Source organism: Pelecanus crispus, chromosome 7 (genome assembly GCF_030463565.1).
Source record: "Pelecanus crispus isolate bPelCri1 chromosome 7, bPelCri1.pri, whole genome shotgun sequence".
NCBI lineage: Eukaryota > Metazoa > Chordata > Aves > Pelecaniformes > Pelecanidae > Pelecanus > Pelecanus crispus.
This window is the reverse complement of record NC_134649.1, coordinates 41003961-41030076: the sequence shown is the minus strand read 5'-3', so window position 1 is coordinate 41030076 and position 26116 is coordinate 41003961. Positions and strand designations below refer to the sequence as shown.

The window sequence follows — 26116 nt, the reverse complement described above, 5'->3', positions numbered from 1 at the left end:
CTTACGGTTATTAACACTTGCTCCAGTAGAAGGCACAGAAAAGGTTTTCCCAGCCCAGGAGAGTATCACTGTGGAAAAGGTGCAATATTCACCGAAGAAGTACTCACATGAGGAAATGCAGAGAGAAATGATGTTATTTCCCCCCGCCCAGATTGTGGGTGCATGCTAACCTCCAGCTAACTCTTGGCTAACCCTTGAGACACAGTGACTGTTTCAGCCAGGGAAGTCTGTGGAGGGATGGTTTGGAGGACCCCTGCTTCTTCCTGGAGGCAGGCTCACCAGGCACAGGGTGACAGGAAGGTGGCTGCAGCTCTGGAGAACCTCCTGGAAACCTGGCGTAGTAACTAAAAGGGACAATCTGCGTATTACTGAGAACAGCCCAGGTAATGGCTTTCCCAAGCATCACTGGTATTGCACCAGTGTGCGAGTCAAGCCTGGCTGAGGCTGTGTGTCCCAGCAGCACACCTGTACTATTAGAAAAATCAACATCTGTGTGCCCGTACCAACGCAGCACAGGCAGGTGCAACTGTTCTGCACGAGCACCTTTAAACTGCATTTCAAACCTGTTTGAAAATAGCTATTTAGGTAGTTCCATGCTGCGGCAGAAGATACATTGGACTGTACCATCAATGCCCCAAGTGGGAGGCAAATGCTCTGTGCAGAGAGCAAAGGCTGGGTGTTTTTAGTGTGGGTGTTCATGGAAGCGTGCAGTGACCAGGCAGCAGATCCCTGTGGATGCAGCAGACAGACAAACTGCTTCTTGCCCCTGGACTACTGAGCTTCAGCCCCCGACTCGGCAGCTGGACATGTGCTACCATAGGGACCCACAAAAGTGTCCTGTGGTTGAGAGGTGGTAATGTCATACTGGTGTCAGGCTGCTGTCCTGTTCACCCTGCACACACCTGACATCTGTAGGCACCAGGGGCTACAGGACATGTAGACACTGATGCAAAACTATTTGTCAGTGCGTCTCATCCCCTTTTCCAGAGGTCAGAGCGGCCTCATTTCAGTTGCCACCTTGCAAAGCTAAAAATCTTCTTGCTGCTGGTAGAGCAAAGCTGAGATAGACGGTGCATTTGCACTATGTGTGGACAGAGCCTACCACATTGATGGGGCATCCGTGCCCTGAGGTGTCCAGAGTTAAAATTGCTCCTTCACAGAGATCTCAGCTTCTTGCTTCTCACATCAGCCCTGACACAAAGCCTAAACAGCATAACTCACCAGCTGCCTTTGAACACTGGCTCTTGAACGGCAAGCTTCAATGGACCTAGTCAGCTGGGAAGGTAATACCTGGTTAAACAATATCTACTATCCACAGCTTCAGTGGATCCATACGTAAATTAAGGGAAACTGGGCATTTTTCACATATTTATTAAAAGGTTACTAATCCATTCCCTAGTCTCCCTGGCCCAGCAGGGTGTTTCATTTCAGAGGACTGTTGCTCGACCTGGCATCTGAGCCAGATCACGTGTCAAGAGCAGTGATACAGGTGTGGGGCTTTTGCCACAGTCTTGGACTATAGAAGCCCTTAACTCAGTTTCAGTCCTCAAGAGTCCCATCTCACGGCACTGTCTCTCTGGTAGTTTTTAGCCCCTTGCTCATCATGCTTTTTCTAGACAAGTTTTTATTTCAGAAATCCAGTACATATGGTCACTATGGGTCAAACAAGATCTGAAAGGATCTGTTATGTCCTTTCCAACTGTGAAGATTTTCATATAGGTTATGATTAAAACCATGAGGAAGAAGCAGCATAGACTATTTTTTCGGGGGGAAAAAAAAGCCAAATTTCTCCAAGAAAAAAAAGGTGTTGCTAAGGATGCTTGTACACAGCTGTAAAGAATGCTGTATGATACTCCATAGATAACATTGGTTTAAATAACAAGCCAGAATTACTGTGCTGGGGTTTTGTGAGTGGTTATGGTACAGAGTAAGTAACCTTGATCAAAGAGCTCAAAAAAATTCAGCAAATTAATTTGTAATTTTGCCACAGATGGAAATGCACTCCAGAAGAGGCAATCTGTCACTCCATATGCACCAGTGAAATCAGTGTTATCGGCTCACCCGGGCTGGGTCGGGGGCATTTATGCAAGTCCTTGGGTGGGAGCCATCCGGTAAGGTCTGGGTAAGCTGAGTGCTCAGATCAGCAATGAAAAGGTTGAAAATATTTTGCTGCGGTCTTCATGAGTACGCAAATATTATCTGGGGGAAAAACAAAATCAAGATGTCACCCTTTGATGTGGTGTCCACCGAGCACAGAGTGGGGGCTGCACACAAATGCAGCTGGGGATTGCTAAGGGGTGTCTGGGTCACTTTCAGCGGGTGTCCAGAAGGGAAAGGGAGGGCCAGGTCATACTGTCCTAACTCAGGCTGAGCTAACAGAGCCACAAGAAATCCTGCCAGCAGTGGAAAGACAGCAGAAAGCCCTGACCCGGCTGCCCACCAGGACCCCATGGGTCCGCACACCGACCCACCAAACTAGCGCTGGCAGCTCCCGTGGGGCCGGGATGGGCTGTAGCAGCCCCGTGGCACACAGCGGGGCACACGGCGCTTCGTCCCCAGCGAGAGCTGCAGGCTCCAGCCCTCCGTGATGGCACGTGGGAAATGATGCTTTTATTGTTGAAGCATTGGCTTAAAAAATCACAGCGTTTTCCAGCACAGCTCTTCTCACCCCTGCGAACTGGTAACCGCCTCCCCGGCTGGGCTCAGACCCAGAGCCTGTGCAACCTTCACCGATGCTCCTGTGCTTCATGGCGCAGCCATGTGGAGGTGGCACCCGAAAAAACATCAGTGCAGGCATCACCAGGAAGATTTGGGGGTATCTTTGTGTCTCTTTTTCTTTTAAATTAATTCCTTCCTATGCCCCTAAAACACATCCCTGAATAAACGTGGTGTATCCAGAAGATGCAGATTATCAGAGTATTGATGGAAGACAATTTTTTGCACTGTGTATGTTGCCTATGTGGTATATAGTCTATATTCTGTGTTGGTGTTTATACATTTATATAAAAATATATGTCATGCAACTCTACTTAATTATCTCACACTGTTTAATGTGGACACTTCTGAAGAAATAAACTAAACGATGATTGTATATTTTGCTCTTTTCCACAAGGAACTGAAAAAGCTCCGAGGATGCAAGCAGACAACAGCCAAATAAACTGAATGAACATAAAAACCAGTGAAGTCTGTCAGCAACTCCTTTGTTAGCGCTGTGTTAACTTACTCATCAACAAGCTGTTTTCATCATCTGCACCCAATGCTGCATCCGTTGCTTATCCGCAGACTTCATCTCAATTTACTGAAAGTTTAAGGGCACAAAAATTGTGTAATCAGGCTTTGTGCACTGAAACTTCCCATATGTTTGATTCCTAACTGGCCACGGATGCCCACCTGCCTGGCAGGGTAAGACCCACAAAGCCAAGGATTGGATTCAATTTAAAAACTCAGTTTTGAACTGAAAGGTAATCCTCACACCAGTGAGCTCGCTTCATTATTTTAAAACATTTTTAAAGTGTTTTAACAGCAACCAAAGACCACAGATTAAATAGATGAGAAAAAGGGAGGATGCTTCACATGGGCAGGTCATACACACCATGCTCCCCGAGAGCCAGGAGTAAAACTGAATGCAGCAAAGCAAACAAAAAGGACTTCTCTGTCTCATTAGCGATATCCTTAACAGCAGAGACGCCAGCTCCCCGCTCAGAACAAGGCAGAGACGGTGCTTGGATGTGTTTGTCTGACACCAGGTATCCGCTGGGGTTGCGCACCGGGAGGTACACAGCCTTCCCAACCCTCCGCACCCTGCGGCACTGGTGTGGGCCATCAGCTCACCAGTAGGGATGAGGGCTCATTGACTAAAGCTGTTCTTTGGGTCAGCTTTCCAAAACATCTTCCCACCTTGTTGCCACTTGCAATAATAGCTCACTTGCTATCCTACCATGGCGGGTTGCGTACTTCATTTCCAGGCACAAACCACACAAAGGGAAATGTCTTCACTGGGGTGCGTGGCCTCTGGCGAGACGCAAGACCAGGGGACTCAGGCAGGACTTTGTAAAATGTTTTATCAACCTTTCACAACGGTAAGGTTTCGATGGGCTACACCCCAAGACTGCTTATGCTAATCACACACCCCCTTTCACACGTGGATGCCAAAGGCAGCCGTTCATATCGTGACAGTTCCACTTCTACGGAAGAGAGTAAGAAACAATCATTTCTCTTCTTTAAAGATACGCTGCCTTTTAGCTACGCAGAAACAGCTCCATTGCCTGGATTTTTCTTACTGCCAGAGTTTTCAGTACCAGCTTTGCAATTTATCCAGGTCATGCCGAGATCTCTTTTCCTATGCACTCACTCCTGAAGTGCTCCTAGATAGTCTGCTGCAGTGGAATTTCCTGTCAGGGAACCCTTATATTTTACTGCCTAATTTACTTCTCATTACCGCCTCAGAAACGGCAAATTCTGGTTTTCTTCCCCAAGCTAGCAGTATCCTCAGGCTGGCCCTGGCTGAACACACCTTCTCAGGAACTCTCCTCTGCCTATCCTAGGTATTTCTCTGTATTTAGATCATCTCTGAAAATTATCTAAAACTGCCACAGACTGACCAATAAAAGCATCATATGAAACCTGTGAGTCGCACACGATACCAGGGATATCCAGGCTTATGGAAATAGGGGAAAATGCAAAATTATCAGCAACATAATAATTGTGGTGTGTCCCAACACACCATGACCAGGTGCTCTTGTGGATTTTGTTGCTTCCCACCACAGCCCATGAGATCTCTGGGCACCCCGCAGGCAGGTGGAGCCGAGGCGTATGAGAACACTGCCGGGTGTGCAGCTCCGGTGGCACTCCAGCTCAGACTTCACTAACGCAGACTGGCAATGACCTACCCAGGCAGCACCCAAGCCTGCCCAAATATAAGCCTGCATGAATGTCAGGTTGCAAAGAGGTTCAGGGACAGGCTTCTTCCAACCTGTCATCCCTGGCCCTTCCTTCGGGAGACCCAGACCCGCTAGCTGAATTGCAAACAGCACTCAAAAAGCACAAGGCTGAGCGCTTCTGGCTCCAGCAGAAGAAAATAGCAGAGAAAATAGAGGAAGCCCATGGATAACTTCAGAAAGATGCTACTGCCTCCCAAGTGCTGGCAACCCCGAGTCACCATAGGATGTGTCCGTAGGTATGGACTGGGATACCAAGCAACAGGGCCATAGGACACCCTATTGCTCTGGCAGGGTGACAGAGCCTCCCAGCATCTTTAAGCTACCAGACTCATCCCTAACGCACTGTCCACTGCCCGTGAGCACACTCATCACATTACAGTCAGCTGTCCTGATTTCTTGTTGCTCCTCACGGCTGCTGGGCTCGGTTCACTCAGGCTTAAGCTTAAAATTATAGTTATGCAAAACTACATCTGATTTCCCATCCTTCGTTTAACTTCCCACGTTAAAGTAACTCTACAGTACAGTGAATGCCACCTGTTTCACCTCCTTCCCCGACAAAGCAGTTTCCAGTGAGAGACAAGCAGGTCTGACGCAGCACAGACTCGCCGATGAACTGCAGGCAGGAGGGACTGATGGAGCCAGGGGGGTGTGAGTTGCCAGCTCCTGCCCACCAGACACCAGGACAGACTGCAGCGGGGACAGATTCAGGACTGCCGGAGATGAAGGCAGCACGCACCCCGTGCAACCTCCATCCGCCCGCCGGCACAGCCCAGCCTGCGAGGCAATATCCCCGGTCTCCTGGCGTGCACCCCAAACTGCAGGAAGGGCTGAGGGCAGCGCCATAACCGCGCTGGGAAAACCTTGAGCAAGTCAAATCCACGGGCGAGTGGCGACGAGCCGGAGGGGTGCTCTCCTCCATCCTGAGCAGACTACAAAACAAAAACAATTAAAAATACCGGGATAGAGGCAGGGTGCCACTTCGGTGACAGAGCCGGAAGTGCAGCCTCCAACACACAAATGGCCTGACGTGAGATCGGAAAAATGGCATTTTTGTTAAATGCAGAGGCTCCAGCCCTTCTGGCACCGGTTGCTGTGGGATTTTACGCCTAGCAGGCGCACAGGCCGCTGCCGGCAGAGGTCAGCTCCGGCTCGCCGCCGCGCACATGCAGAAACACCCACGGGCCTGCTCGGGCTCCGCTGGCCCCGGGGACAAGGTCCGTGCAGCGGGGACACCGGGAGCCGAAGGACGCGTGGGACAAGGTACGCGGGGTTTTGCGTGTGCACGTAGCAGACAGACAGGCGGATTTTTTCCTTACGCAGCCTCACGGAAGAGGGAGCTGGGGGCTGAGCCGTCCCAGTGCTCCAGTGCCGAGCCCGGCGCTTCCTGGGACGACTCAAGGGCAGCTCTGGGTTACTCCAGTCTTGCGTACTCGGCACACTGCTCGGAGAGTTTTCTCCCTCCCAGGACAATAAGACACCTTGTCTTAAAGGTCTAAATATCAGAAAAGCAGGAATTAAGAACATATTTGCAAGAGTTTCCAGAGTTTAAATCTCTTATAGTACTAAACATAGTTCAGGAAGGCAGGCAGCCTCTTCAGGGGAAAAAAATCTGCTTTATTTTCCACACACCACACTTTTTTTTTTTTTTTTTTTATTAGTATCCTGCGACAAATCCTGCTAACACGGGAATTACCAGATTGGGAGTTACCGCAGAGCCGAGCCCCGTGGGAAGCGGGACGGAGGCCGCACGGGCAGAGCCGCCCGCGCTGCGAGCGCAGGCCCAGGAGCTGCTTCGGGCGCCCCGGGGCAGGCAGCAGCGGCAGCCCCCAGCGCGGGGGCAGCGGGCCAGGGCCAGAAACCCCCTCAAACATTAACACATGGTCGCGTGATACTCCAGCAGTAACTTCTCGTAAAGTATCGGGGACGTACTAGCGAAAGAAGAAGATTTTATGTTTAAAACAAATATCATAAAACCTGCATTTTGAGCTCTTACAAGTGCCCTAAATTTTCATGCTCCGTATCATTGCAATGAGGACAAGACCCTGACTAAATATTCACGCAACACCTGTTTGTTTGGTTGGGTTTCTTTTAAGCTAACATGGAAATGTGCCTATTTATGTACAAAGTACATTCCTGCACTTATTTCGCTGAGGACAGTGCCCTGCAATAGCTGTGCCTGCAGCACAGGGAGCCATGCCCCAGGCTGCCTGCGCAGGTACAATATCCTGGCCAGCCTACTGAAACCGCTCCTCGCTGCGCCCAAACACCTTCGTCAACCACCCACTGAAGGGGTGCCAGCGCCTAACGAGCCCCATCCCTTCCCAGAGCAGCTCAGTCGCCAGGATGGCTCTGGCAGAGACCGGCAAGGGCTCACAGGGCTCAGTCCTCGGCAGCGTGAATCCCGACCTCGCCAGCGAGAGGCAAACAGCCTCTTTCAGCGTGGAAAAGCTCACGGCCCGGCTGGATGGCGGCGCAGAGCACACTCGGATCCGCAGGGCGGTGGGTGAGTGAGCCTTACGAAGCCCCTGGCTGCAGGCTGGTGCAGAGCATGCCTACATCCCCACTGTTTCTGCTCCCCCTTTGCATGGTGGGTTTTGTGCTCTCAGGGCTTTGCTTATCGCCCATCTCTAAAAAAAGTGGGAGCGTGGAGTTGGAGTCCCCTTCTAGGGCAAATCAACACGACTCCTCCGCAGCCACTCCCGCTGTCTGAAGCTTTTCCCCTTCCCTGTTCCCATCCCCAGTATCTCTGGCAAGACTGGTTAAACTGGAATACAAGGACCGGGCATCTCTGTCTCTGTGCGAGCGGGATGCGCGCGGGGGCTAGTGCTGCTGCGCAGCCATGCACGCCATGCGTGAATGGCAGCCAACGACCCCCTCTGCACATCAGGCCCATCCAGGTGGGGAATTCCTTGTGTGCGTTGGCTTGGCCAGGCTGAGCTGCTCTCGCTCATGATGGGTGTGCCGAAAAATGACTCTGTGCTCAGAAGGAACAGAGAGGAAAAAAATAAAGCTCTTTTGCCTCTGTAGCTATCCCCATAGGATACCCTTACCAAATGAAAACGGCACAGGCCACTGGGATCGCACGCTTCATGGTGCAACTGGAGTTCAGTAAAACCTTAAGTGTGAAGGGACTCAAAGGTTTCAAGGCAAAAAGGGAGCAGCGGGAGCATTCAGGCTGACACAGAAAGAGCAAACCCAGGAGTCACTTCGCAATGCTGCGAAGGGCTGGTAAAGTCCCGAGCTGAAGCGGTGGTGCCGAGTGGGACACCCAACAGCTCCAGCCGTTAGCTGCCCTCCAGGCAAAATCCAGCCGACCGCAGCTCAGGCTGCCATCACAGCACGGGAAGAGCAATTAGAGACAGAGGGATCCATAGCATTTTCTGTCTGAGGCACAAAGTCACCTCTGACGCCCTGGCCAGGGCTGGTGCCTTACCCTGCAGGGCCACTATTTCCACTCAACAGGAGACCTCTCTCAGGCCCACTCATTTCCCCCCTTCCCTCCTGCTTCCCCAAACCCACTGCTTTTCCGGGTTAGGCATGACAGTCATCAGAGCCAGCACTGGTATCCACGACCCCAGTCCTGCCTGCTCCTCCCGAGCAGGGCTCGAGGCACTGCCTGTACCTCCCCAGCCCCAGGAGAACCAACTCTTCTGTGTTGCTTTGCAGTCCAAGCTATCGAATGCGACCCTGAATTTAGCAGAGAAAATCAGTATTTCCAGAGCCAGAATGAGAGGTACGAAGCAGCAGTCAGAAAGGCTGTTCATCTCCAGAAAAAGATGCACGAGATGGGATGGACTGAGAATGGACCTGAATTTAAGTACATTTACAGGTGATTTTTTTTTTTAGTATACAACTAATTTTTTGTTAATAGTTTTATATGCCAACAAGAATCAGCTTTAGCAAAGGCTGGGAGAGGCCAACAGTTGACAGGTAAGGTTTTGATACAAAAGTGCTGCAGGTTTTTACTTTAGCAGCACTCTCAGGAAAAGTGAAAATTATGATACACAGCAGGGAACCTCTCAAAGAGCAGCACGTTGGTACAGTGTGATAGATCACAGCAGTTCACATCCCCAATGCTATACTTCTACTTCAGCAAGCTCCTTACTTGTGCAACAGTTCTCATGCCACCCCTCAGACATTTTTAAATGTATAACCAGAACTGGAAGTGGTGCTGTTTCAGTTATTCTACTGACTTCTAGATAGAGAAAATGGCATTTATTAATTTATCTGGAAAACCCATATTGTATTGAAAAAAAAAACCAAACTCCTTTGTTTGTAAGTAAATGGAATAAAATATTTTTCACAATCCTTTCCTTAAAAAAACTTTTCTGAACACTTTGCATGGCGTTGAGCTCCAGATTTTAGTTTTAATTGTTTGCCCCTCCTCCTTTCCCCCTTTGCTAAATAGAAGTACCAGTTTGCTGCTGCCTGGTGCACAGTTATTTTGGTGGGTTGCATAACCAGTAAGAAGGTGCAAGTTCAAAAGCGTCATTCAAAAGAGCAATGCCTGCACCTTACAAATCACCACTGACACTCAAAGTCACTTCCCAGTATTTCCTCATATGAAAGATTATAATTTTTTACACTAAGCTCTTTGCCGCCTACAGCGAGTGGGACGGATAAAGGGGGAAATCTTCTGTCAAGAGCTTCTGGACCTGATCATCATATTCCCAATAAAAAGCAGCTCTCCACTCCTCCCTCAGAAGAAAAAAAGATTCCAGCAGATTTTAAAAACCTGACAAAACTCAACCGCCTCTCCCACCTAGGTTTGCTTTTATCAGGCCCCCTGTCGCCAAGGGCTTTGGCAGGGCCAGCCCTGTGCTGCCACATTTTGCTGGATGAAGAGCACAGCCTGCCTCGCAGGACAGCTCTCATCTGATGAACCACCAGGTGAGCACCAAGCTCTTACTGACAAAGTCCTGGTGCCTCCTGGTGCCAGACACAGTGAATCACTTGCATACATTTAAAAGCCAGCTTTTTTAAAATCGCAGTTAAAGTAACATTATTTCTGGTTGGGATGCCAAGGGTTCACTAAGTCTTTTTCTGTTAATCAAAGCAATTTCCCTTTAACTTCTTTGTTCATATTTTTCCCCCCACTTTTTCAGCATGACTGATTCTCTCTCAGGGCCAGTATAAAAGAAAGGGCGCAGTCATTTGTTAAAAATAAAAGGTATCTATGTGGAATGAGATGCGCACTAGAGCACTGCAGTAAAGCAGTGTGCTAACAGCCATACAAAGCCACCGAGAACAGCACACCCACTTATTTTTAGGTGTGAGAGGACATGTACTTATATCTGTGAGGTGATTCAACCATATTCTGAGGAAGCCCAGGAAGAGGGACTTTATTCCTTATATTTTCTTAGGATTTCTCGCACACATGCAAAAACAAAAACCTTAAAACAAATTAGTTTCTGATTTGCACCATGGAAATTACTGTACCCAAGTTCCCATACGCAGCTTCTGGAATAGTGCTTTTTAGGATGTATGCAGCCCTATCAGCTGATGATGGCAAAGGACCTGACCAGACAACAAACCAGGTGTTACAAGGATGTATTTGCATTTTTCCACAAGAAAAAAACATCTCAAGTCAGGCCAAGTCTCCACGAACCCCAGTATTGTTCATAGTATTATTCCCTGACAGTGACTGATAGCAAACACCCAGGGAATAGTACAGCAACAAACCCAATGTACCGAGGTATTTCCCCAGAATGGGAATGGGAAGGTTCAGGAAATCCAGGTCTCAGATGCCTATATGTGTAATTCAGCCTAATGTGCCCCACAGTGAATTGCCAGGGTTCAGGGGTTTTAGGGTAGGTTAGTGAGGGTTTTTTTAGCTCAGCCTTAAAATGTGACTTAAATAATCAGGAAAAAAAATCCCATGAAGTAAAATAAAGATACAAAGGGCTCACAAGCTATCAGAGCCACAGGAGCTTTGGAGCTGGGCTGTGTTTTTAGGAGCTCAGCATCTGCTACTCAGAACAGATAATTCCTCCAAGAGCAAGTGAAATAATGAGCTAACAACACTTAAGCAAACTATGTTATGAAAGAAGGAACAAAAGCAGCTTGGAAGAGCACTTTTCCTGCAATACTGTGTTGATGCTGAACATTGGGTAAGGTATGACAACGCAGAAATCAAAAGGCAGTAGGTGGCACTGTCTTGTGACCGCTGCAGTGTCACTGCCTCATTCATCACATCCCTGGAACTTCATCCGTGTAAGAATATCCCTTGTGCCTTCTCCACAGGGCACTGTCAGGAGACGTCGCATTTCTCCTTCACCGCATCTTCATGAGAAGTATTTCAGTGCTGGGCTCCGACAAACAGATCGCCAAGTGGATTCCTCTTGCCACCCAGTATCAGCTCATTGGAAGCTATGCCCAGACTGAACTGGGGCATGGTAAGTCTGCAAACAAAACGCAGCGTTTCTGTAGGACGAGAGGCTCTGGTCCAGATTCTTGGGGGAATCTGAGTTCAAGCTGTCCGTGCTTCACTGGGGCAGGGGTGGCTGGGGGGCAGAAAATGCCACCTGCATGTTACAGGTTGATGTTCTCAGTGTTCCTCTGCAAGCTGGAGATGCACTAGCTTTGGTTTTGCCAATGTGGAAAAAATTACAAGAGCGAGGGCGAAAGCTCATGGTTAGATAGCAGGCAGTCACCATTGGTGGAGGGGATCAGCCAGGCAGCTTGCCCAAGTTGATGGTTGTCACCATCAACCAGGCAGCTTGCCCGAGTACCATGTGGCTTAAGAGATCTTTGCAGGAGATGGTGTGGGGTTACTGGGAGCATCATCCCACGGTTCTCATCAGGAGGGTAAACCACAAACCCCTGGTAATACCCACACCAGCCTCCAGGAATCCTCCACTCTCTCCATCCTTGAAGAGATTATACCAGGAGATTTTTTTTTTTTTTTTTTTTTAAAGGAACTTATCTTCAGGGTTTGGAAACAACAGCAGTCTTTGATATCACTACACAGGAGTTTATACTGAACACACCAAAGATCTCTGCCATGAAGTGGTGGCCTGGAGACAGTAAGTACCACACACAATATTTTGGTTTTCCTCATTTGCCTCCTTCAGTTACTCGGTCTGCCCTGCTCAAGCAACACGTTTGAGGGCCCAGATGCTAACAGAGGACTTCAGTAAGAGATGGACACATCAAGAGGCAAGTAAGAGACCAAAGGGTTTTGTACAAGTTCAAAGGCCAGAAGGGAGCCACCATCATCTATCAACAGCCCTTGGGTGGCAGGGCTGGAGAACTTCGCTCAGGGAAACTCCTGCCTCTGCAGGAACCAATCTTCTCTTCTTTGTAAACAATACTCAGACAACCAAAAACTGCAGGGAGGCCATTAGCATAAAGGATCAGCATAAAGGATTCAAGTCATCAGCCAGTCTCAGCATAAAGGATTCAAGTGTGAAATTCATGGCTCCCTTCAGGAAGGTATTTCACAGAAAATAGCTGGAGTTACTCTAACAGCCACAGCACTTCCTACTCTCCCAGCACTACATGAACTTTAACTACTTATTTTTTCTCATATGCTGATGCGAAGTGTTCATCCAAGCCTCACGGGCAGCAACAAGAGGCAGAAGGATGATGCAACTTCCAAGAGGCAAGAGCAGGCTCAGAATGCAGATTTAGGCAATCTCCAGCTTCCAGCATCTGTGGATCACACCTACCCTGACCCACATGTTAGCAAGACTAACACACAATTAGCACTGACTGCTGTGAACTGTGCAAGCGTTTGTGCTGTACCTTGTCTTAAGGGAATGGGACTGTTTTTCTTCTCGCAGTGGGAAGGTCAGCAACCCACACAGTGGTCTTTGCTCAGCTGTACGTCCACGGGAAGTGCTATGGCGTGCATCCCTTCATCGTGCAGATACGCAGCCTTCAGGACCATTCACTCTGCCCAGGTAAACAACCCCAGACATCACAGCACTTGTGCAGGTGCTCTGCCTATTTTGCCCTTAGATGTTTTCTAAAACATTGGGCCCAGGGAGAGAGAGTTATAATTGCCAAAACCAAACCAAGACAGAAACCCAAGGCATAGTTATCATTAACCCCAACCTTGTTATCTAAAAGAAGATTTAATGTATCCTCAGACATATCCAGACCAAGCCGCCTTCTTAACCAGAAGCCTGGGCTGCTCTGACCACCTCTGCATTAACACCTCAGTTCTGGCCCCGGCCAACACGGGTAACAGGTGGATCATGGAAACAAACTACCACAAGGCATTCGAATGCCTGCTTCATCCCTCAGGCAAGATCACCCATGCTGGGGAAGAAGCAGAGCTGAATGTGCCCCTCCTTTGAGATCCCCAGCCTGACACAAAATGGGGAGAAAAAAGTTCAAGTAGAAGTAAGCAGGCCATGTTTTCTCCCACTGCAGGCATAACCGCAGGAGACATCGGTCCCAAAATGAATTTTGAGCACGTTGACAACGGCTACCTCATGCTGCAGAATGTGCGCGTCCCCAGGGAGAACATGCTGAACAAGTTTTGTGAGGTATGTATGGACTCACATCACAGACTCGCCCGTCAGACTCTCATTGTACAGCCAGAGAGACAACAGGGACCTGCCTAAATTTAGGACAAAAATCTTCCTTTGAGGTGTCTGCAAGTCTCTGTGGTTTTATCAAGGGCAGAAGTTACCTGAATCCTAAATGAAACTCAGTGTCAGGAATTCCATGTTCAGAGGTTGGGGATCACGGGGCAGGCAGAACCTATCTGAGCCAGAAGCAGTAAGGGTTTGTCTCTTCAAATGGATATGTTTCATCCATAAAAATATTTAGTTTCACATTCAGTGAAGGATTTTGATGTCCATTTTATTCTATGCATAGAGATTACACAACCATCCTAGTGTTGAACTATTGAAGAAGGTGGCATCTAACATCCTCTCTCTGCTCTAGGTTCAACCAGATGGTACCTATATAAGACGGGGGTCACAGAAGATTAATTATTTCACAATGACTACAGTGCGCATTTCCCTCATTTCAGACGAAGTTATAATACCTCTAATGAAAGCTTGCACCATTGCCATCCGATACTCTGTGGTTCGCCGGCAGTCCAAGTTAAAGCCTGGGTAATGCCACGCAAGTCCGCAGTGGTGGGAGGGGGACCATACACCATGTTCCCCCCCACCAGTCTGTACTTCTCCATTTCATCTTATCTTCCAGCACATCAGTGGTTTATTTCCTGGCCCAGATAGGGTATTACAAACATGCTCCCCATTATTTACATTAACGAGCTTCAGTCAAAGTACAAGAGAATGTTTACAGTTCTTTCTAAGATAACTTTCATAGTTTGAATAGCTCAGTGGTTCACACAGACAACTTATTTTTCTTACAACCGGCCTTCCCATGTAATCCCATAACTCAGCAGAATCCAGACAAAGCGGACAAGTTGCTGAATTCTTAGTCCACAGCATCCTACTAGTGGGCGCGACATTAAAATACCTTCCAACATCCACAATTCCAATATACACACTTTACAACACTGAATTTTATTAGTCTGGTAAGAATCCCTGTAATTTTTAAGTAGATACTTCCATTTGAATGGATTTCAAAAATTTCCACTTAAAACTCCTTTCAAAAGCAAGAAGATCCTAATGAGAACATGGTTTGGTTCAAATGCAAACCAAACACATGAGCACAGCATGCTGAACTATTGTAATAACCAATTCCATCATTTGAAGTCCTAAGTGTACTAACCACAGCAAAAGTGGTAAAGAACATCCAAAAAAAGCTCCAAAAGCTTAAAATAATTTAGGTTTCTCTGAAAATATTTGAGTCTATCTACACCCACAGCCACAAGATCCAGTTTGAAAAGCAAGTTTTTCAGAGTGCAGTGCCACCACCTCCCCTATAACACCTAACAACTTGCTGTCCTTGAAGGCTTTGTCCTCGTCCTCTCCTGCAGTCCCTGTCCTGCCTCCGTACTGACCGATCACACGTTGCAGCCTTTTCTACTCTGTTTGGCTGGTTCACCAACACAGCAGAAAAATCACTTTTTTCCTAGTCGGGCTTGTTTCTCTAACAGCTTACCATGCTGGCCAGATTTGCTGCCACAAGATTGGCTCAGTCCTGTTCACATACTGCTTCTTGGTAATGCAAAATGCTGGTTTTCATTATGCAACAGGTAAACTAATAGTAGCTACGCCCATGTCCATGTTTTCCCTACTTCATCAGCTGTCTTCCAACAGGGAACAAGAAGCAAAAATCCTTGACTACCAGACTCAGCAAGAGAAATTGCTGCCTCAGTTGGCAGCAGCCTATGCCTTTCATTTCATCAACGACTACCTGCAGGAGCTATTTGACAAGGGATACAGAGAGATTCAGAGGAAGAACTTCGACACGCTGCCGGAGGTGAGCTGCAGCAGGATTGGCTCGTACAGCTGGCTTGCACTTAGGCTGCACTTCTCATCTCTGAATATCAAAGTATTTTAGCAAACTGGACAAGCATTCCTCTCACCACTAGATAACTGGAGAAAGAGGAAGCACTAAGAGATCAAATAGCTTGTCCTAGGTCCACAAGGAGTCAGCAACACCATTTGCTTTACCACCCCAAATTTTTTGCTTTGGTAACTACTGCAGATTGAAAAGCAAGTCCTTGAAAAGCAAGTCCATTTGATAAAAACCCTGTTCCAAGTAGCTGGTGGCGCAAAGCATTATTTCACAACTCCATCTACAAAAGCACATGTAAATATTCATTTCTGAGCCAAAACCAAAAATGTGACTTTCTAGGTAGAACATAAGATTTTGCAATTAGAAGCTTGAAATGAACACACGCTCTGAACAAGGGCTGCCAAATCCACTGCTGGTTGAGAGAAACCCAAAAATGTATAAACTGACCACAGCGTGCCTAGCACAAGGGTGTGCAGCAGCCCAGGCAGAAACCAAAGGCCAGGTTCAGGGAGCTGGGTGCTACACCAGCATGCAAAGGAGGATCTGACAGGGATTTCATGGTCAGAAATTGCAAAAAATTAAAAAAGGAAACTTATTCTGAAGATTGCTTTAAAACACTTTCACCATTGACACTCTGCCTTTCTTTTTTTCTTTTTTTTTTTTTTTTTTTTTTAAACAGCTCCATGCATTTTCTTCGGGCTTTAAAGCCATGGTTACTCAGTACTGCACTTCAGCAGTGGAGATCTGCCTCCGGGCATGCGGGGGACATGGTTACTCCTTGCTGAGTGGACTCCCTTCCTTGTATACGAAAATACTTGCCTCTTGTATTTATGAAGGGGAAAACACCATTTTGCTCCTGCAAACTGCCAGGTAACAATTCAAATTTGTTCATCCAAAAGCTCGCCCTGTCATTTATTCAGCCTCTACTACTTCTTCAAAACCAGTAAAACCAGCTACTCCTTTCTCACAGCACCATCTTAAAATACAACTCAGGACATAAACTATTCACATCTTCTGTCTAACAGGCATGGAGGTGTGTGGGAATCCGATTATCTCTTCTGGTTTTGGTTTGGGGATGCATGCAGGTGCTGTTCTGCATAATCTCATTTTCCTCTTTGTCTAGTAGTGCAGCAAAAGCATTGCTATACAAGTTTTGCAGTTTATTTTTTTAAGCAACCAATGTAATGCAATATTGGTAAAGTGAGGTTGATTCAGAGAAGGCAAAGTTGTTGAATACTGAAAGCAGATGAGTCATGCTCCAAGAACATCACTTGCCTCTGAACACGCAGACTGATGATTATCCAGAGTAGATGAAATACAGGACAGAGAAACCACAGCTGCTTGAACTTTTAATAACGTGTGTTTTTACTAGAAGGAGAAAAACAGTACACTTCCCAGGGACAGATGTGCTACCACGTAGCTCTGTGCTTGCATGCAGACACCTCTGCACTCATTACTGCTGCTTCTTGCAAGGTCAATAGCAAGGTCAAGAGAAATGCTGTAACCTTTTACTTCCAGACCTGGTCAGTCTAGGTTATAGCAGAGGTGCCAAAAAAATAAGGGAGTGGGGAGTGCTCCGTGGACACATGTTTAGCTCCAAGAAAGGGTCTCATGTTTGCTAACATAATGTGATTCTGTGTTGGGGATCACAGAGGGTAAGAACAAACCACCATTAAGACTCCCAGAGCATTAAGACTCAGGCTGCAAAGTTGATAATGTATCTAATCACCATGCTGCTGAGACTGCTAATAGCCACAGCAAGTTTCTTCCTAAAAATTCATCACCACGGATTGCCGTAGCATTAAATACGGTAGACAGGCTACCCTTGAGACCCATCACAGATCAGGTTATTGCAAATAATATGCAAAACAAAAGGTCGTTACTTGTTCAAGTCCATTCTGGACCACTGATGGGATGGGTCACACCTTGCTGCTCCTCACCCGAGCCCACTTTACTTTTTCAATGACTATTTGCTGCTTGGGGATCACAACCATACCCTGCTCTGACTGTCAGCCTCTTCCCAGGTTCCTGATTAAATGCTTCATGACAGCCAGCACTGGCCAGCCTGTTCCGCCATCTGTCACTTACCTGGCTGCCATGAAACCCGGGAAGTGTCCAGCCAATAACAAGTTGGATTTTCTCAGTCCAGATATTTACACTGAGGCCTATCAACACATGGCAGTCAGGTCAGTATGGAGGATGGGAGACAGGGTGTCTCTCTGACATCAGAAATGTGGTAAGAGCTCAGCTTCTTCCTTGCTTTAAAGGGAGGTAAAATAACATAAGTTACACAAGAATTGACACCATCTGCTCCTGAAAGAGAACAGGAAGACTCACACAGGATTAACAGCCATGTCAAATGTTCAGTATGAAACTTTGACATTCAGAACATTAGAAGTTTTTAAGCCACATGCTACCTAACACCTATATTCCATAGAGTTGACTCTATACCAAGCTGATGGCACTATGTAAGTAAATCCCACACCACATCACTGAGTTGCCATCCAGTAAAACCTTTAGGCAACTGGACCCTGTGCAATTCCATACAGAAAGTTAAAATTTCACATACCTGTGAAACTGATGTTTGTTTTCAATTAACACCACAGCAAACACAGAGCTGCTCATTCTGTCTGTAGCCTTTCAACTACACATTCAACTACTCAACACAAATAAAAATGGTGTCATGAGTGGTCTTATTAGTATTATGTGCATGGTTATGGGCCGTATAGGCATCGTCTCTGAAAACCAGGTAAATAGACAGACAACCCTGCTGTCATTCAAATCAGTGTAAAAACAGAGCCATTCTTCCAAAAGCTTCAGTGTCAATGGGAGCAGGATTTGGATCCCTGTGTGGAAAACTAGAAACATAACGTAACATCCATCCAAATTATCACCACTTTATTTTGTTTTGCAAACTCTCCTTAGACACACACAAACCAAGAAAAACTCAGCAGACCCCCTGATAAACTACCCTGGAAGCTGAGAAGGCAGAAATCCTTCAGTACCGGGGTGGTCTGGGTGCTTCTCCCAATTTGTACTTAGATTTCACATAATCTAAGTCTGCTCATACTGAGCGTAGATAACTTCAAATGTCAAAAATGCCATTTTGCCATACGATCACACACGAGTCTGAGTATGAAATGAGTGCATGTGGGCTGCTATATTCATATACAATATGCTTTTTCAATTTTCCAGACTCATAAGCAGCACAGCAGCTAAACTACAGGGCTTGATTCAGTCTGGAGTCAAAAAGCATGAGGCGTGGAACCAGTGCACAGTGCAGCTGGCGCAGGCTGCAAAGGTTAGCAAAATTTATCTGCTTATTTGACATTTGTCTTTATGATACAATATGCAACAGAAACGGCATCATTAGCTTAAAGTCTTGGTGCTGTTTGTTGTTTTCTGTTAGCATCTAAGGGACACCACAAAAACCAGGGCACCACTGTGGTCTCCATGGTGGAAAAATCATAGTAAGAAGCAATTCCTGATCTGAAAAATTTGCCAATCTGAATAGGCCAGGTAGAAAAAGACTAGAGGGAGTAGAAACAAAGTGGGGGGAGAACATCCATGGTTATGCTGCCACTACTAGCAGAATCAGACCTCCCATCTCCTGCAACAAGAACTCACCATCTCCAGCTAATGCTCATCTTTTTATAAGACTCCAGCATTTCTGGCTCCCCAAGGAATGCCTCCCCAGAGCCACCTTACTGAAAGCTGACGGAGTCACAGCAAGGGTGAAACATGCCTGGTATTTCTTACATGTGCTGCTCTCACAAGGAAAGATAACTGCAGGGAAAACAATGAAAAGCAGTGATAAGTGCAATGTTAATTACTACTGAAAAAAAAAATCAAATCAAAGTCAAATTAATACGAAATTCAAAACCAACTCCCAGTGCACGTGGATCAGACAGGCAACCAGCATGCCTTCAGCTGAAATAGGATCAGGACAGCAGCATTTGTTCCCTACAACAGGGGTTAGTTAGTACAGAACGAAACAGAAAAGAAAGCAAGAGGGGAGAAAAGCCCTAAATTTAAATGAAAACCAAAAACACTGATGCGTCAGTATCTCCAAAACCCAAAATTCTTCTTTTAATACGCAATTAAGTCCAATTCCTCTACAATTACGGTGAAGGTCATCCTTCCTTCCTTCCTAAGCTGAGGAAAGGAAAATTTTTGAAACAGATCCACGGCTTATTTTAACTTCATTCAATTTTAATGAAAAACAGTTTGCTGTAATCTACCTTTCAGCCAGAGACAACCCAAACTGAAATGGCAAGAAGCCCTTAACAGGGAAAAAGGAACCCTACACATACCTAACTGTGGTGATACCATCTTGGTGATTTCATAGTAGGAAACAGCTCCCTTGTAGTCAGTCAATTAGATGAAGTCCTTGATGAGTCAAACTCTGTCTCAGCAACAGCCGAGATCCTTTCAAAACCATCGGAAGCATTGGTCTGCTCATACCAGTAAGCACAGTTATAATCCTTCAAAACAAGAACTCACTGAGTAAGGGAGCAAAGACTTGATCTCAGCAGCAGCATTTTTTGTGGTCACCTGTCTGCTGTGCATCACCCCATTTCCAATTACACAGACTCAGTGAAAGCAGCAAGTAACCAATGCTGTAAGCTTGAAAAAGCACAGAAAAACAGTGTAATTGCCTCAAAAATAAAGGAGACCTCCTATAAACAAAGTGACTTTTAAAAATTACCTTCCCAATAATTGTTTAAATGTAATTATATTTTTAGTGTAATGAAACTGAAGCAAAATGTTCCTATTTGAGATTGCCTCTAGAAAAGGCTCTGACCAGCGCTCCCCGCACACAAACATGAACAAGCTGTTCCCTCCTGCACCCACTCAAATGGGTGGCCAAGGACTCTGGCCTGAAAAGCAGGGGAGACCACGTGTCAGAGGAGGAGCTGGAAGCCAGCTCTCTCTGAGAAGCGAGGTGGAGAACCTAGACACAGGACTTGTCAAAAAAAACCTATTTCTGAAGAGCCTAACATATGCAGAGGGCTGGCTGTGGTATTTGTCAGTGGCGATTGTGCTGCTAGACTCTTTAGAAAATGGGATCTGGGCCTCCAAAGTTTCTTAGATACTTCAGGGAGAAGAAGAGCCACCCAAAACCCTTGAGTTTCCCCCATAACTTTAAAACCTTGACAGCCTGCTGCCTTTTTGGGGCACTTCTGTATTTACCTCTTATTCCACACCTTCCCTGGAGACTTACCCACACAACTGGCATGGCAGCTATACAAACTGACGCCTGCCAGCTCTCAGCTGAGGTGGCTCAGACACTGGGTATGGCTTTGCTGCAGACTCCACGCAGGTTAATGCTCGAGTAGACACCCAGCTTCTCAGGCAGGTTCTGCAGTCCGCGCTGGCCTCCGCGCTGCTTGAGCATGCTGGCAGGAAGAGCTGCAGTGCAGGTGTGCTGTGCTTACACCCACAGCTGGGAGGAGAACTGTACAGTGGGGGAGCGAACCCACACAGATACCAACACCACCAACCACCCGCAGTAATGTCAGCATAACAAGAGTCAGCCCCGCAAACAGGTGGAGTCAGCCTGCTTCATTTGCTCTGGACATCAGCTAATATTTCTGTAACTTGGCAGTTAGACACTCTACTGGTGTCTGACCCAGAAATTATCAGTTTACTTAAAACCACAAAAGCAAGAGGTAAGTTTCGTTGTTCTTCTGTGACAGCGGATGTTGTCAGAGCTGAAGCCCTACAGACACTGAGCCCAATGCACCATGAGCCCAAGGTCTTCAACAAAAGAGTTTTCTCCTGTTGATATATATAGCAAGATTCACTTGCTAGGGGTCACCACAAGCACATTCTAATGTGTTTCCATCACACAAACTCTTTGGGGTATTCAACAGAAATATTTAGAGTAAGTACTACCATGTTTTCTGAAGCGGTTTTTCAGAGTTTACAAATACCAGAGTGTTGACTGTTTACACCCCCAATTCTATCCTCTACTGTCACTGTAAGACATGAATGCAAAAGGCCTGGTCAACCAACAAACAAAGAATACAAGCTGGAGAAGTGCCAGGGAATTGAAAAGGTTTTATATTCTTTGAGAGAATGTTTGAGTCACTTGGCCTACTAAAAGTGTTTTGAGGTGCATTCACTGTTGATTGCATTTGTTTTCCAGGCTCACTGCCACTACATCACAGTGAAAAACTTTGTAGAAACTGTGGAAAAACTCGAGACCACGTCTGGCATCCAGAAGATTATGAAACATCTTTGTGACCTCTTTGCATTACACGGCATCTTCTCAAATGCAGGAGTCTTCTTGCATGATGGATACATATCTGGAGCTCAAATGGACATGGCCACAGCATCATACCTGGGCCTCCTGGCTGTCATTCGGTGAGCTGCTCTAGCATGAGAGGAGATACACAGCTATTCAGTTTGTCCCTGCGATAGATATAAAATGGTGCTGCTGTACCTATGGCAACATCTCCAAAGTCAATTCACCTCATTTGGTTTTTATTTTCATTGCCTGGCAGCACTAGAAATTGATTGAAGCATCTACACAGAGCTCATCTTCACAGCAAAACAGACCTAAGTGTCCAGCTCCCCTACAATCTCTAAATTAAAGTTCTGTAACATGAAATCTTAAATTATAAATCAAGAAATCCTGAACGCTTTCTATCATTTGCAGTAGAGCAAAAGCAGGAAAATAGTCAGAGCAGCACTGGAGGAGCCACAGCAACTGATCACACCCTGCAAAATCTGCTTAAGCCACAGCTAATACAGCCTACTCTGTTGCCATGGCTGAGTTGCAACTGGTACCCAAACAATCCTGCCTACAGCTAGTTCAGATGCATCTGCTCGACACCATTTATTACTAACGACATGAATTCTGAGATATGCTAAGTTTTTAACTTACCACAACACTCACAAAGGCTTTTTGACAAAGGGTTCATCTTTTACTACTCAGTGCTGTTTGTTAAGAACATATTAACTTACGGTGTAGAGAAGCAAGTTGCTACTGTATACAAAATTCTACTTAAGCCACCTGGAAAGAAACAAGAATACACCATAACCAAGAGCCAAACAGGACTGAGCCAAACAAGCATTTTCAGAACTGAAGTTCTGAACAGAATTCAAGTTAAGCAATAAGCTTAACATTACATTTCCAAAAGCCTAACACACTGTCATCTCTGGAATTCATTGCAACTTCTTTGTTTTAGTCCATGCCTTGTTAACAGGATTCAAGAATGGAGTGGGCATTTACCTGGGCAGTTAGAGTCAGTTATTTCCAGTTGGTAGAAAGGATACAAACACTTCCCAGTTTGTAGCAAAAACCTGGCCTTTCCCAAGCACCCAAACAGCCCTCCCCCAAAGGAACTAGTAGATGCAAATGCCAACATTTAAGCAAACCACTTTGCATCCCTGTACTTCAGGTGCGGGGTACAGCCAGCACGACTTCCTACACCCAGGACGATGGGAGGACCAGGAAAAATAAACCATCTCCTGCTTAGGAGAAGATGCTGTTGTTACATACTTGTCCTTGTGCTCCAGCTGTCTGTTGCTGACTGCTGTCAGACTGGCCCCTGGGCCAGATGGGCCCTTGGTGTTGTTCAGTGTAGCTTTGTTCTCACAGACACAAAGAGAGTAGAAGACCTTGACACCCATGACGAGGTAGTACAAATACTTAAGAGTAGAATAAGGTTGGAGATCAGCAAAGCACTTCACATCAATCTAGTAGCAACCTTATTCCATTTTCTAAGACAAACACATACAGCATAAGAAAAAACAAAACAAAACACCGACAAAAATCGAAAGCAAGAACTGGCAGAGTCTGCTGAGAAAACATCTGACATGAGATTGAGTCCTAAATTAGGGAATTAGGGACAGACCCCAGGTGATTACAAGACCCTGCAAATACCCATTCAAGAGTACAGACAACGCAGGGCGTTAGTAGAACATGCCTCTGAGGAATCAAAACAAGCAGGACTTTCCCCACAGTGTAGGCAAGAGGAAAAACTGGCACAGGCTTTTTAGGCTGAGGAACCTGGACAACTGACTTCCAAGTTTACCCAACTTATTTTCCTCCCTTACAAAGCACTACCCGCTTCAGTAATATGAATGTCATTCATCTACTCCGTAGGAAGGATGCTGTTCCTCTAGTGGATGCTTTTGACTTCACAGATAAGAGCTTGAATTCTGCGCTTGGCAGTTACGACGGACAGGTTTACCAGCGGCTTTACGAGTGGGCTCAGAAGTCACCGACCAACAAGCAGGTATGAATGCTGGACTACAGCCAGGCAACTTCTGCATTAGCCAGAGCAGAAATTGTTTGCTTTTCTATTAATAAAAGCAATACAGATAACAGTAAGTGGAATAAGAGCCTTTAATTCTTATTATCTCACTCTGAACAATGACCTGTGATACTCCAATTATGCCACCTATAGTCTTAGCTCAGACATTTAACCTAATGATGAATTACAGCCCCCAGAGTACTAGAGTTTGTACCTAGGAGCTGGACTGTCACGTGCCACCTTGGTTTTTAAACTTCTATCACTTAGGTAACATTGTACAAAATAAGCTAACACAAATGTCTGTTTACATAGCTTACATATTATGGAACAACACTAGATGGCTGCAAGAGCCACTAATTGCAGGACATTTTCCATTCACTGGTACTTTTATTAGTGCAATACTTAATTTTTTTTAATAATATGTTTAACCAGAAAGTATAAACATTAAACAAGGCAATTTCATCCTTTGTGGTCTTTAGCACTTTACTTTCACTTCTTAATACATCCATATTGTGGAGTAATGGAAAATTCTGCACAAATAGCAAATAGCTATTGCTCTGTTTGAAAACTCATTTTGCCTTAAGTGAGATTTTCACTGTGGTAATCAGCAACCCTTTGAAATTCTACAGCTGAACACAAAATTTGCCTTCAGCAAACATTCAAGTTCAAGCATATTTTTTGAAGTTAAGTAGTATTATGCTGTTGCATTTAGGATGAGTATTATGTACTGGTTATGAAGGACAGCACATACTATAGGGAAAGAGACCTTGCATAGCTGAAGTAGCTGGCTGTTTGGGTTTTTTTAAATAGTCGAGCTTTCTATATTTCAGAGGTCATTCTTAAGAAAAAAATTATAGCCTTTTCCTTCTTCTTAATTGTCATTAATTCCCTTCCACATTCTCTTTCTGAACAGATGAGCCCAGCTTATGAGAGGTATTTGAAGCCACTTCTTCACAACACACGATCGAAAATATGAAGACCATGATCTAAGTGAAGGCCACACATTTCCTTCTGATCTTTGTGCAGCATTACATTTATGAAGCATCAGTAATGACTAATCAGAGTTAATAATCAGACGCTTACTTGCAGTTGCAACAAGTATGAAACAAGACTCTTAGCCAGCCATTTGCATTTAATCAGACAGAAGCCAAACAATGCTGAGTGGTACCCACTGCTGTGAGGCAATCTAGTCAGAAATAGCCTAGGGTTTAATGTTCTCCAACCTGAAGCATCCTGATAGCATCAAAACTATGCCATTTGGCTTTCTTATTCTTTTTCTAAATCCACTATATGACAATTGAGGGAAACCCCCACACACATTATGAGCACCCCCTCAGTGTGTTATAACTGTACAGTGCCTTTAAAAAAAAACAAACCCAAAACCAAAACCCACCCAGCCCCCCCCCCCCCCCAAAAACCACCAGCAAAACACCTCCCCCACTTTACTGAAAAACCCAAAGAAGGTAAAAATATGGTCCTTGGTTTCTAGGAACAACTTGCTCTCTTAGATCAAGACGTATATTAGAAAGTACATCTGTTTGGACAATTAAAATAGCTCTTAACTTGCTCAGCAGTGTAGTATTTCTGGCTAATGAAGATTCAGACAAAGCCGATGCCAATTCCAGCCTGCAGAATTTACTTTCCCATTAACAGAGCCGCTCATACTGTCTTTCTATAAATCTCGGGTTCCAATAAAGTGTATTATTTGGAATACTGCTTCTCTAATTATTATACTTCATAATTATGGAAAGGGCAGGCTGATCCAGGCCAGTCATTAATTTGCTAGTAAATTAAGCGTTGCAAAGAACATCTTGTGATCATAATTCAATGCCAGTTAACACAGATAGTTCTTACCACATGTTGCAGGAAGGAAACAACCACTTTTCCTGAGCTTCATCAGTTCAGCTTTTCTTTCCCTCCTTATAGGAAGAATAAAGGTCTTGCTGCCTCTTATTACGAAGTCAAACCCCCTACAATGTATGAAGAGGGCGAGACAAAATAAGACAAATACACCCCTGAGACAGGGATGGAAAGCTCCTGCCTTCAAGAACCAGCAGCTACCATAGAAATCCAAACCCCTCTTACATCCCCAAAGAGCTGTGGTCCGCACAGCCCAGAGAGAAAGCAGTTGTGGCAAGGAACGTTTGTGACAAGAACTTCGCGGGAGAGTGTGATCCATTCATCAAAACAGGTATCAACTCTCTTACTCCCAACAGCATTCAAGTTAGAGCATAACCAGAAATTCTATTAATAACTATGACCAAGTGCCCAAGGTAAGCAGAAACGGCTAATCAACATTGAGTAAAACCACAGAACTTGCATGCCTTGACTTGAATATCATCAGAAACAGCACTCCAAAGTTAAAACTACATATATAAAGTCACTAGATAAATCGCTGACAAACTAGACAACGCTACTTAGCAGCTACAAGTATTTAGGCTCCATGTTCCCTCCATCCCTATCCCTTTAGCCAGTACAAATACTTGCCATCCTTTTGTTAGTTATAATGCAGTTTTC

At 45.6% G+C, this 26116-nt stretch overlaps 1 protein-coding gene across 2 annotated transcripts; it reads left to right on the top strand.

Moving 5' to 3' along the window:
- Nucleotides 1-6051: 6051 nt before the first annotated feature.
- ACOX2 (acyl-CoA oxidase 2) lies at nt 6052-24575 on the top strand. 2 transcript variants are annotated; one of them, XM_075714181.1, is made up of 16 exons: nt 6052-6209; nt 6758-6769; nt 7250-7443; nt 8607-8769; nt 11184-11335; nt 11858-11965; nt 12725-12844; nt 13320-13435; nt 13839-14011; nt 15131-15293; nt 16012-16202; nt 17357-17518; nt 18528-18633; nt 21484-21701; nt 23449-23581; nt 24513-24575. In XM_075714181.1, the coding sequence occupies exons 3-16, from the start codon at nt 7284-7286 to the stop codon at nt 24573-24575; spliced, it is 2028 nt and encodes a 675-aa protein (XP_075570296.1). In that variant the 5' UTR covers nt 6052-6209; nt 6758-6769; nt 7250-7283. The 2 variants fall into 2 exon arrangements, with proteins under 2 accessions (XP_075570296.1, XP_009485434.2); XM_009487159.2 differs by lacking the exons at nt 6052-6209; nt 6758-6769 and having other exon boundaries at nt 7239-7443.
- Nucleotides 24576-26116: the final 1541 nt, after the last annotated feature.

Coding starts and splice junctions, on each gene's coding strand:
- ACOX2 (XM_075714181.1), top strand. CDS start 7,284: ATGGCTCTGGCAGAGACCGGCAAGGGCTCACAGGGCTCAGTCCTCGGC. Junction 13,436..13,838: donor TGCTGAACAAGTTTTGTGAG/GTATGTATGGAC, acceptor TCTCTGCTCTAG/GTTCAACCAGATGGTACCTA. Junction 21,702..23,448: donor GGCCTCCTGGCTGTCATTCG/GTGAGCTGCTCT, acceptor TCTACTCCGTAG/GAAGGATGCTGTTCCTCTAG.